The following is a 13,006-nucleotide window of genomic DNA, read 5'->3' as shown; positions in this document are numbered from 1 at the left end:
AGGGCACGTTCTGCTGCATTGCTTGAATCATACATTGAGAATCAAAAAATGACAAATTTCTAGTTCATCGCTTAAGGAATCTCAAATGTATGAGCCTTTGCCTTGATTGAAATCTACAATCCGCACAGGAAGAGAAGCAGCTGGCACACACTATGTCTTCTCTTCACTATCAGGCGAGCAAGGAAGCTTTCACTAGATAAATGTACGCCTGATATGTGTAATGCCAAGAGGATGATGATAACATAATTTACACAATCTGATCTGCAGGAAAAAGCTAAAAGATAATTACTCGTACAAACGACCGGTGAAAGCCCCGAGGTCCCGACCAACTCTTTGTGTTGGTATCTTGCCACGAAGCATTGGCGTCGCGACCTCAGAAGGCCACAGCTGAGCAAACACATATCATTATATACACGTATGTATTTTAATTACAAGCTGGCAATGACATCATCTTTTTGCAGCAAATATTTCACACGAATAAATATAAACCAATGGTCTAAATATTCTTCAGGATTGCATTTGAAAATACAAAACAGTTGTCGTGCGGTAGCCATACATACATATAGTCACGTCTGTATCCCTTGCGGGGTAGACAGAGCGAACAGATTATATACATATTTCCCGTACATGTCGTCTATCATGTTAGATGAGAATAGGTACTTTCACACATTGGATCTATGTGATCCAAGCTTGGTAAGGTTCTCTTAAGTTAACAGTGCCTAATTACTTAGCTAATCCACTCCTGGGGTTTAACTTAGAAAAAATAAGTGTGCAAATATAGTGTGTCGAAATGGTGTCAATAGAGTCAGTATGATGGTATCATAGTTATTGACATGTTGCAGATCGCCGAATGAAAAAAAAACTATTCCACTGAGTCTGTTGATCCTATTTTGTTACATTTGACGGCCTCTGTGGCGCAGCGGTAGTGCGCTTGTCTGTGACACCGGAGGTCCCGGGTTCGAATCCTGGCCAGGGCATGATGGGAAACGAACTTTCTCTGATTGGCCTGGGTCTTGGATGTTTATGTATATAAGTATTTATTATAAAATATAGTATGGTTGTGTTAGTATCTCGTAACACAAAACTCGAACTTATTTCGAGGTTAACTCAATCTGTGTAATTTGTCCCGTATATATTTATTTATTTAATTTTTACTGACTTGACCCCAATATCGCGGCGGGCTGCTTGGGATATCAGGACGCATATAAATAAAATCTGGTATGATATTTTGGAACTCTGTACAATATGTATTTTTAATCAATTAAATTGGTGGCACCTATTGGCAGACTAACAACTTGTATAACGGTGCAGTACGGTACACTATGACTATTTAAAAAAAATCCTACGCACTCTACGTTTTGTATCATGTCATAAGTAGACAAGTGGGTGAGTGTTTAAGTTTCACATAACAAATGTAGTAAAAAAAGAGTGACAGATTTCTATTTATTCTGTTTAAACTTGCAAAACTATTGATTACACTGGGTTAAGTAAATTAGTATTCTAATATACAATGCCAAATTATACTGTTTTTTTCCTATTAATCAGCTAAACGTAAATATCTCATATCTTTATATATACCAACCTCATTCATCAATTTTTAAAATAGACGAATGAGGGATCTATTATTAAACTAACGTTAAACACTTCTTTCCTTGCCACCGTTGAATAAAAACAGGATCTTAAACTAAATTAAGTAATTTGTTAATTGTAATAAAAATGATTAATTAACCAACGACTGCCTAGCCAGTAAAAAGTAACAACTAACGGTTTTAAGAAACTAGTTATATCTTTGAATCACGGGCATGATTTACTTTTAGTAAGTAGGTACTTTAAATGTGCACAAAATTAAAACTAAACAAATAAGTACACTTTAAGATTAGGTACTTACAAGTTATCTATAATTGTTTGTGTATTCTATGATAAATTAGACAATCGGACTGTCACAAGCAAATATAAATAAGAATACAAGTCTTTAGTATATTTAAAATAGAACTTAAGTAGTATTAAAAGTAACATTTAAATTCTTAGATTGAATACCAGCGTCTTGATTATTTACCCTCCATTAAGGGAGCAGACAACTTTCCATAAGATCGATTTCAAGTTGTAACGACTTAAAAAGATGTCAGTCCTGTCACAAAGGGACCTCCATCTCATCTCACCCAAATACCGACCGAGGTAATCGGCTATCAACGGACACGAGTTCTTGTGGTTACTCATACTCACATGTGACGTCATCGATCAATGCATGACTAACAATACTGTGAAAAAGTCAAACGTTATTCGAGTAAACATCACGCATTATACTTGCATAATATAGACATCGACGTGAGGAAATTCTGAAGAAATCGTATGCGTAAGTCACTCAAGCCAGTGATTGTTCAATTACCGATTGTAATATGATAGGCAGGCGCTGGTCAGGGCGAGGGCCGAGGGCTGGCCAAGTCATCGTGTTTACCATACCTTTTTACTTTCGTCTGACATCAAAAGCGAGGTCGTCTGCACTTCACATTTGTTTGTTGACAACGTGTTAGAAAGTGTTAGATTGTACTTGCGTGTACATTGTTGGAGCACATAACCACTTTCAGCTATCATGGCTATTAGTTACATTGTAAAAACAAAGGCATAGGAAAAAAGTCTTGGTGAACCCAATATCTCATTTTTAATCTAGACAAGATTTTTTGTTTGTTTGTTTTCTTCACCTAGAATTTAAAATGTAGGAATACATTAGTTCGTTAGTTAGTTCTTAATAGTTAGAACCATCCATATCATTCACACATTTTACTATTGGAACCTTTTCTCTTTTTGTTAAAAAAAACAAATGCTTTGTTGGTTTGCCCCATTTAACGGACGCATACATATAACAGATTATAGATTTTGTTTGCATAAACTCAGCGCCAGCCGGCCTATCTCCTAATGCCTCTCATATGTAGTAGCGTAGCATAAACATAATGTGAAAACGCATTAGACTATCAGTTGAAAAAGCAACTACTTTTAATAAATTATCGCCTGGCATTCTCAAGATAAAACAGTCGTTGTGGTCGACGTTAAGTCACGAACAAAGGCTTCAACATGACATTGTGGAAAGGACAACAAAAGAATCTGATCCATATGAACTTGAAGATTTAAAACAACTGTAAATACAAAAGTAATATTTACCTTTGAATAATTCCAAATAAATATTAAAATTACTAATAGATAAAAAAAAACAACTTTTTCATCGATAAATGTAACGATGTATCACAAAGGTTAAAACATTTACAGAGGTATAATCCTATAATACCTAATTGGAATAACAATGGAAGAAATGTTTATGAAAACTTGGAACTTTAGTACGAATTAAAATTATTTATACATATATTCATATTTGGAAGTAAAAATTGCAAGTGGCAATAGGTACTTAGCAATACAACCACTGTCAATTATTACTCCAGTCATGTTAAGTGTTGAATGAGAAAAATTGAAAACATGCTATTGCTATGAATAAGATTGCAAAATAGATACTGGAAGTTAAATCGTTATTACGATCAGCTGAAGTCGTTGAATATAACTATATTTTTTATTGTAAATTGATGAAGTCGTAAGTGTCAGTTGAGGAGTGTCACGACCTCTTGATTGGCACTGACGCCACCAGACGACGGTAAGGGTTCTCGGCTGAAATCAAATAAGTACCTACGTAAGCAAATGTATACCTGCTGGCGTTTGTAATATTCAGCTTAGGTTTATGAGGTGTAAATAACTCAAAAACTACGATATTTTAATAGGACCTATCTTATTTTTGTGTCAATGCTTTATTGCATTAAGTCGACCTGTTGTACTTTTTTCGGCATAAAGTTAAAATAAATAATAGCACATTAATAGTTATTTAAATTATAACGTGCCAAATTTCTGTAACTTTCTTTGTAGGTTGTTATACTTGATATCGATATGAACAGCACTTAGTAATCTTAAATTACCCAAGGTGCCATCCCCCTCATCTTACTGATCAATGTAATTATGTACCTACCTCCAGCAATAAAGGTCATCTGACCAAGAAATCTGCGATCATTAACCTATCCAATCCATTGAAATATGACTTTCGATTATGTCTATCTTACTTAAAGGTATCTTTTTTTATAATTTGAATACAATTTAACTTTAGCGAGCTTGTCGCTAGACACAAGAATGTTTCTTGTTATTTATTTGTAATTAATGTGAGTAGTACTTTGTCACATGCTTTCTTTATTCCTACTGAAATTTTAGTTAGAGAGAATTTGCACAATGCCTTAAAATCATGTTCGGCATACTTGATCTTTATTGACTTTGATTATACCTACCTATGAACCGAAGAGTAGAGACCTCATCAACGAGCCGGAACGAGATTGTATCAGTGAATAGTGAATTCCTCGACTAATCAAATTTAAAATATCTACGGACAGAATCAGGCCCGTGGAAACTGATAAATGATTTGGTTATTGTTTATTCCTTGTAAATAAACGAAAGTTCTCTCAGCCTCCTTTCACTAATGTCTTTCGGTTAACACTTAGATCTTGATCTCAGATAAAATAGATCGCACGATGTCTGAATACTTACAGAACAGTGCGGTCAGCGGGGCTGGGAGAAAATAAACCTCCAATTGGGTCGATCAAATGTCGGCCTACGCTCAGTGGCAGCAGAAAAATTGAATTGATAATCTTAAGGCATATCTGACTAGTGACTATATCTAATACATTTATAGAAACTCGTCTTTGTTTTGTAAAGTATTCTCATTCTATTTGCTCGTAATGAAGTAGTAGAATAAGTGATCTTCTCTCACCAGAGACCAGTGTCATTGTCATTCAAAGTCATCATCCTTCTGGCGATAGTGCCGGTTGGGTCCTCACCTCTGGAGCCTGAGGTGCACCTGTGACCAATATCCTGCATTGGGAAGTCAGGTTTTACACGAAGCAACTCACGCCTGGCCTTTGCAACCTCTGCAGGTTTGCAGGGAACCTAACCCATATTGGATACTTGTTACACTTCCAGTTGCCATTACGCTTTTATAATCAAGTCTCTTACAGTCAATGTAATACCAAAAATTTGAAATGCAATTTGCGTTGTCCGCAGATGGCACAGTTAATCACTGTGCGGCTCAACAAGTCAGACCAACAGCCGTTGGGATTCCGGCTGCAGGGAGGAAAAGACTTCGGCACCCCATTAGTTGTTCAAAAGGTAAGCTGCGATTATAAGACGCTTTCATTTTGGTTTGCGAAACTTTAATGTGGTATAAGCTATTCATTTGAACACGGCAAGCTCTTTTTTCAGCTCCGATTCTTGTATTCATTTTTTGTTTCACTTGCATTTACTCATCTCCTTTATCTATATATTTATTTAAGTTTTATAAAACCATGACAAACGATGTAATTTTTATCATTAAAAATTTTACATTTTTTTAAAAATAATTAGTTAGTGTGACGGCAGCAACCTACTGAAACTTACATGTAATTTATGTCAGGACAATTTTTAGCCTTTTAATATGTCAAACAGGATACAAAAGCAACTACAAATTACAGAGTAGGTATACAATGTTAATCAAAATAACTTTGAAAGTGTTGTGAAGTCTAAAGTACCCGTTGGAATCGGAGTGGAGTGTCCTGCCGTCGCCCACGCTTGGCTATCGGCCGTCAAACCGCAACAAAAAACACAATACCAGAGTACCGAACGAAATAAGAATTTTATAACGTAAAAAACATCAACTTTATCAGATCATACAGTAAACTATTGCATTTTGAAGTTCCTAAAGGTGAATAAGAAAAGTACTTACCAATGGTTTCTACCACTAAAATATATAAAATTATGCATTTCCGTTGTTACAACATGCTAAAATTTGCAAACAGAATAAAAGTATTAGGAATTAATATTGTAATTTAAGAGCTTGTTGAATTATAAGACACAAATGATTAAGTACTATGACTATCACTTTTTTTAGTGTCAATGGATGCTGTTATGAATCGCATTAATTATTGTAAGTACCAACAGAATAACGGGCCAACACATTTATTTATTGACTTCAAAATGACTGTTCATATGGTCGCCCGATTAGTTAAGTCAGTATCATATAATGCTTTTACAAACTCATTGACAGTTATTTGACCTCCATTATACTTAAGCTTTGACACTATTAGAGTTTAAGGACAAACAAAATTATTAATGCCCAGGTTAAAGGAAAAAGCGATAATGCTAATATCTACTTAGAGTTTTTAATTCTACGCTAAAGTTTGAACGATCGGTAAGCGCTTGTAAATTCGCAGAAAAGTAATAGCTTTATCATAATTCTAAAAACAATTGAGGGTGGCAAATGCATGTGTTAGAAGAACCTACCGGTATTGTCGAAAGTGGTGAAACACTACCACATGTGCAGTAAGTAAGAGAGGTCTGTAGGGATCGTAAAATATGGTAATCCATAGTCTCTGCCTACCCGTGGGAAAAAGACGTGCTTGATAGTATTTATGTAAAAAGTCGATAACACTATCAGCAAATTGGAGTGGTCCACTACCAACAATAAAAACTAAGTCTATGCGAAGGCAAAGGGACGCTAGTTTAGTATATGTAATTGTATTAAATAATCAAGTCATGTTATAATGTATGGTAAAGTGTTCCAACAATATTGCGAAACTGTTCCCGTTTATCATTGTCGACCTAAATCCAGTTCGCTGTATGTATCAGATAGTCGGTGTTACCATAACAGTTAGTGCCGAGAATTAACATTATCTGAAACAAATTATCCTATTTGAACTAGGTTCCCAGGTGTGGCATTTAGACATGTGAAGTGGGACATTATATTACGTTCGTAGAAATCTTGAGAACTAATGCTATATGATATACTTAGTTTAAAAACTGGACAAATTTCATCATAAAATGAGATACAGTAAAATAAAAAAAATATATAATATGTACCTAGTTATAAGAAACAAAGTATTATTTAATAAGTAATAATTTGTTTGTTTAAGATGTATCAGTGCATATCAAGGTTTAAAATAAGACTTTGATATGTATCTTCACTCTGTTTTTGGTGTAGTGTTCTAGTTTTGGTAACACCAGATTTTGGGTTTAAATTTTTTTTTGTGTATTTTGCTATAATAATAACTATGCTGGGTGTGTTTGAGTTCCAATTCAGATCATAGTGTTAAGTTTAAATATTAATTTGGCCGATGTTATAGATTGTAGACCTTAAGTAAATAAATAAATAAAAGTGACTAGAAATTCAAACTTCTATTACTAGGTACCAAAGCTCGTTTCATGTATTTGACCGCACTTAATAAGTTTTGCAGATCTTTGTGAATAGGTACTTAAGTACCTATATAAAAAATATCATCGACTGAATTTAATCCGAAAATTAATCGCGCTAAGTAGATACTTATAATGAAAGCTCGTGGCAAATATATTGGTATAGTCGCTGTACATTTTAGATTAGAACAACTTTCGGCTAAACAATGTCAATGGCAACCATAGCGATGATGAACTAACGGTACTTCTGTTTGAGATATTGTCCATGGGTTGCTATCTATAATTGAACTAGATGGATGTGAAAAGACACAGATTTTAACAGATTAGTGACCGCCGAATATGGAACGTAGGGAAGGTATGTAGCTTTGATTGTTTGTTAATAAACTATTTCCAAAGATTTTCTTCGGCAATACTTGAAATACTAAACTGATCATGATTGTCTGCGGATGTTTTATTGTTTGCGGAGGCTATGTGCAAACGATATGTATGTCTATATCATTTACTAGCTGTGCCCGCGACTTCGTCCGCGTGAAATAGTTATTTTGGGCATCATATTTATTTTTGCAGGCGGTCACGCGTATTAGGAAGAACGCTGGTTCGCCGTATTAAATGTTTCGCTGCAAATTGCTTATAACGACTATATCTCAAAACCTATTCGTCTGATTTATATACTGTAAATGGCAATTTTAGTCTACATGAAAAGCCGAAAGTAATAAACATATTTATTTTGATAAGGATTAATACTGGATTAAAGAAAATTGGTTTCAAAATAACTTATGTTTATAATGAAAAAATAATCTTAAAAAATTAACATAAAAGTGGTTATTGTAAGTAAACCTTAAGAGATAGATATATGCTCTCGCGGACTTTTTTGTGGCAAAAAATGAGTACTTCACATCTTTAGTACATTGTTTTACTATATCTTTGTTGGTTTGCGCAGCGTTCGCGTGGAAAGCTCGCAGATGGCCGACTCATTCAACTTTCACCTGCATTGTTGACGTTTCCCGTAGGAAATCTGGGATAAAATGTAGCCTATAGCCTTCCTCGATAAATAGACTATCTAACAGTGAAAGAATTATTCAAATCGGTTCAGTAGTTTCTGAGATTAGCGCGTTTAAACAAACAAACAAACAAAACAAACTCTTCAGCTTTATAATATTAGTATAGAAGTATAGATGGTGCATACCATAGAAACAGCCGTGGTGGGCAGCTAAGCTAGTCCCGAAAATATAGACTTCAATTGATACAAGATTCAAGTATTGGCAGTCGCAAACATTATATATATAAATAATTTTATCTAATTTTCTTACTTTCTTATAACAACTAATCGGAGACTTCAATCATATGATTTTTTTATGCCTCAAATCTTCGATTATATGCGCATATAAATGTTCATCAAAGGACGCAAACTGCATTTTTTTTTTCACGTCTTAGTACATGTTATGTTTACGTTTGCCTGTTGAAGGATAAGTAAGGTAAGTACAAGCGTGGTGCCGCGTGCATCACTCAATATAGCTCATCACATAACACGGAGTCGGGCACGTGCATCCAGACATTTTCTCATGAGTACTTTGTCGGAAGACCTTGACTTTCTCCGTAATTATACACGGTACTGACATTTTTAAGTACAAAATTACATCCAACTTGAAAGTACCGACCACACATACATCGTCTTTTCTAATATCCTTTAAAAATTCAGTTAACTTCCTTAAAGCGATGCGTTATATTTATTCATTCATTTATTTTTCTTGAAGGTTATCGGAAGTGAACTCTAATGTTTCTCGGAAGTACTAAATAACTGAAAAAGCCTCCTATACGTATACTTAGGTATTACATTTAGCCTACGTTAAGATAAATATAAGAGTAGAAATAATTCTTCGCGAACTTGGGAGAGCACTGGGACGTCCCTCTAATCGAGACAGGTTTTAAGACTGCATTCCTGGAGGGATTGCGTCACCAATACTTTCACTCCTGCATCGGCTATAAAATAACGCTCGTCCCAGACTCATATAAGTAATAATAACATGATGATGTTTTCTTATGGTGTCTATTTACGTTCCTTAAACAGATGTAACATTATAGTCTTATACATATGTGCAAGTATAAGCTGATTTCCATATTGGGAGTAAGCCGCTGCGACATTATGTCCTATAAGAACATATACTGTTTTTTACGGATAAAGTTGCAGCTAATCTTTTAATCGTGGCATTGAATTGCTAGCAATATTTGGCCAGCGTATGGACACAGCTACTGTAAAGCTAAGTAGTGCTTTATGACGCTTTATGTCCTAAATAAGCCAGATTCACTTTTAGGCAGAACCTCAGACAAAACAGGCTGCTGATGGTTACGCAACTGGTCTGCTTGTTCCGAACACAATCTGAGTCACGTACTGGCAGGGATTTGTTTTGAAATTAGAACACGGTGCGGCGACAACAACGCCTTTTGTGGATTAGGTATCGCCACTGCTATTTTCTAATTACCCGTTGTTAGATTTCCGATGATTGACCTGGTCTCTTGATGACTAATCCGATTAATTGATATATACGAATGCGTTGGTTTCAAATCAAAATCTAGGTAATTTTCGTAAAAATGTTACATTCATTGAATTCATGATGACCTATAATATTAATCGCCTTCAAAACGCCTGGAAGTTCAAAAGAAAAGTCGGGTTTCCACAAGAATGTTTGTGTCCAATTGTATAATTTGATGGTACCGCTTTTTGTGAGAACATAAATACCCCATATAAAGAAAAAGAATTATGGCATCGTGGCGATGCGGCGGCGCAGCTGCATATAATTTCTCGTTCTTTTCTTGTCCGTAGTTCAGCTGCCATATATGGACAGCGCGTGCGGCGCCATAAAGAGGACAAGTCAAAGAACATGAAGGAAATAACAGACGATACATAACATAAACGCATAGGGATACCACCCACTAAGCGGTCCAACAACATAATTTAGATTGCAGAAAGACGCTGGATGGGTATAATCATACCACTTGTCCACACATTGTTAGGACGACAAAGTAGGACTAGTGGGATAGAATATAAATCTTTGAGGGAGGAGCAAGAGAGAGACATAATAGATTTATTCAGATAAATCCAGCTTCATATAAGGAACTTAGTAACTAGCGGGTAAGATTCCAGAGTTTACATGGCACACAAAGAATCTTATAGAAATGTAGAGTTTCGACTTTTCTTACAAAGTGGCATCAATTAATGGCTCAATATTGCGGTTAGTGTAGGAAACGCAATTCTGTATAATATTGAGAATTTATAACAAGTAATGCGCGACTTGTTAAGAAATAACATAAAATTAAAAAGATTACAATATTATTACAAAATACTGATATGCAACCTATTATCTTCAACTACAAACATCTAACTGTTAAATAAAATATATTATAAAGTATCTATATACTTTCAAGCGATAAGACATGCATGATTCCTATTTGCATAACAATATAAATTCGATGTCATACGAGTTACAATAGAGTAAGTAAATAACATTCTTCGAGTTTTCAAGTTACATACATTTATATGATATATTTCACAAATATATGAAAAATAAGCATCATTTGGGCGGTTAATTTGATATGGTAATACTTCTCTAGTATGCGGAGAATCTCTTTATTTTTGAACTTCAATTATTTTCTATGCGTAATTTTATACGTACGTTTCTAAGAGTAGGTATTGAAATAATTTTATAATTATGAACACACAAAGATAAACACACCTTCTCTTAAGCTTTCTTCATGCGTTCAGTCATTGTAGATACTCTTTGCCAGGATCGGCAGACACTGAAGGTCAGTGTCGAGCGCCTGGCACCGGAAGGAGGCTGTTCACAGCTGAAAGGGAGGGGAGAGGGCATTACTAAGGACAAACTCCAAACATATGTTGTTATTGACTCGACAACTATTGACGATAACGTGTGTGCCGGTGCCAGCTGAGCGAGTCTAGAAGTAATTTAGTCTGAATATATAACGAAGTGCTACTGTTTGTGCAGTACGTGTTTACGAGTGGCAAGGTGAAGTGTAATTACACAGGTATGCATTTATTTGCATAATTTATTTGACTTTCAGTAATTTTTTGAGAAAATTTAATCGCGTTCTACTTTTTGGGATAGGGTACTTCCATCGTTTTTATCATTTTAATAATCAAAAACTTGTTAGAGAGTCTACCTTCAATGGTTTACACAACAGATCAGCTTGTTTAATATGTATCAATGTAGGATACAATGGTAGACCTAATTAATAACTGTAGGTAATAACAACCCTTCTAAGTACATATACCTATGTTGAATGTGAATTGTATAGGTACTCGTATTTATTTGAAAGAGCTCCAAATTAAACGCTAGCTTTGTCTATAGGTATGAAAATCTTTTTAAAATAACTAGTCTATTCAGATTCCAAATATTCTTGTGAACGACATACATAAGAATAAATCTTTTCAGATGAGTATTGGCGAGAACGACACTGAAAATTATATGTACCTAGTTAACTAGCGACGCCCGGGGGAGCTTTATACCTTCATATAAATTTTCCTTTTGTGATGAAGTGAAAATCCAGAGATCTGTACATACATAGATAATATCACATCTAAATATGACTCGCGAGGTAGACAGACCCAAAAGTCTTGAAAAGACTGAAAGGCCACGTTCAATCTGTAGGGATTATGTAACTGAAAACTACTTTTTGACTAAAATCACAGATTATGGACGGGATTATAATAAATGTTTGTATCTTATATGGATGTCGTAGTCGATGATAGAAACAAGCGTTCGTTTGGATATGTGCGTAACACTTCTACTAACAAGTGACATGACTGAAAGCATATTGGCTGTAACCCAACTCTTAGTAACTCTTGCGCTATTTGATCCAATGCTATTTATATTCACGAATAACACTAAAATTGAATTTGTGTGGGCGTTGTATAATCGCAACAATAAATCGTATTAAGTAATGAGTTCAATACATTAAATTGAAAATAGATGAAGAGACAGAAATAAAAAGATAAATTTTAAAGTAAGAGTACTTTATAAGTAAAAATGAAAAAAGATTAGACTACAGATTTTTCATCATTGATAATCGTAAAGGTCTCAATTACAATTTGGTTAATGTAAAAGAGTAGTACACAATTTTCCGAAGAAAGACCATTATTTCCATTAGTCGAAATAAGTTTTAAAACCTATGCTGACTTTAGACTTTATAAGAAGGAAAGGACATGGAATTCGAAGTGAAGTGACGTTTAGAAGTGCAAAAGAACTAAGTTTATCAGATGTATATTCACTAACATAATGCGTCTCATATGAGAAAATTATGCATATATTTTCAGCACTTGCGCTGATCTCATGATGACATCATCACCGCACCCGCAGCTTCCTCCCGCACCTAATGCCCGCTTACACTTCTGACCCGCCTAATATCTAGATTATCTAAAATTCGGGAAATTTCACGCGTGTCCTACGAATACTTGAATAGTAGAACAATTAAATAAAAAATAGCTGACACTAGACAAGTTACAATATGTTCTAAAAGGAATGAAAAACATTACATAGGTATATGGTTTTTCACATACGTCAAATAATATGCGGTCCAGTTCTATGAATGAAAGTTTTTAAGCAATGAATTCTGGTCTGTGGTCAGGTGCAAACGATGGACAAATAAAATGTTATCCTAGATTGTCTAATCTAGGATAATATATACTAATTATTTGCTACTATCGAGCCCCAGCTACACTTTGCCACCCATGAAGGATATTTTGGCTGCA

At 34.8% G+C, this 13,006-nt stretch overlaps 1 protein-coding gene across 7 annotated transcripts in view; it reads left to right on the top strand.

Moving 5' to 3' along the window:
• LOC106131377 (PDZ and LIM domain protein Zasp) overlaps nucleotides 1–13,006 on the top strand; it is a 36,736-nt gene that overhangs the window by 8,237 nt on the left and 15,493 nt on the right. For all 7 annotated transcript variants that reach the window (XM_060945269.1, XM_060945274.1, XM_060945275.1 and 4 more), the window contains exon 2: nucleotides 5,083–5,187. In XM_060945269.1, the coding sequence (XP_060801252.1) occupies nucleotides 5,083–5,187 (105 nt within the window). The remainder of the gene's footprint in view (nucleotides 1–5,082; nucleotides 5,188–13,006) is intronic.

The sequence above is a fragment of the Amyelois transitella genome, chromosome 7, assembly GCF_032362555.1.
Source record: "Amyelois transitella isolate CPQ chromosome 7, ilAmyTran1.1, whole genome shotgun sequence".
NCBI lineage: Eukaryota > Metazoa > Arthropoda > Insecta > Lepidoptera > Pyralidae > Amyelois > Amyelois transitella.
The sequence above is the reverse complement of the archived record's forward strand: the minus strand, read 5'-3'. Positions and strand labels throughout refer to the sequence as shown.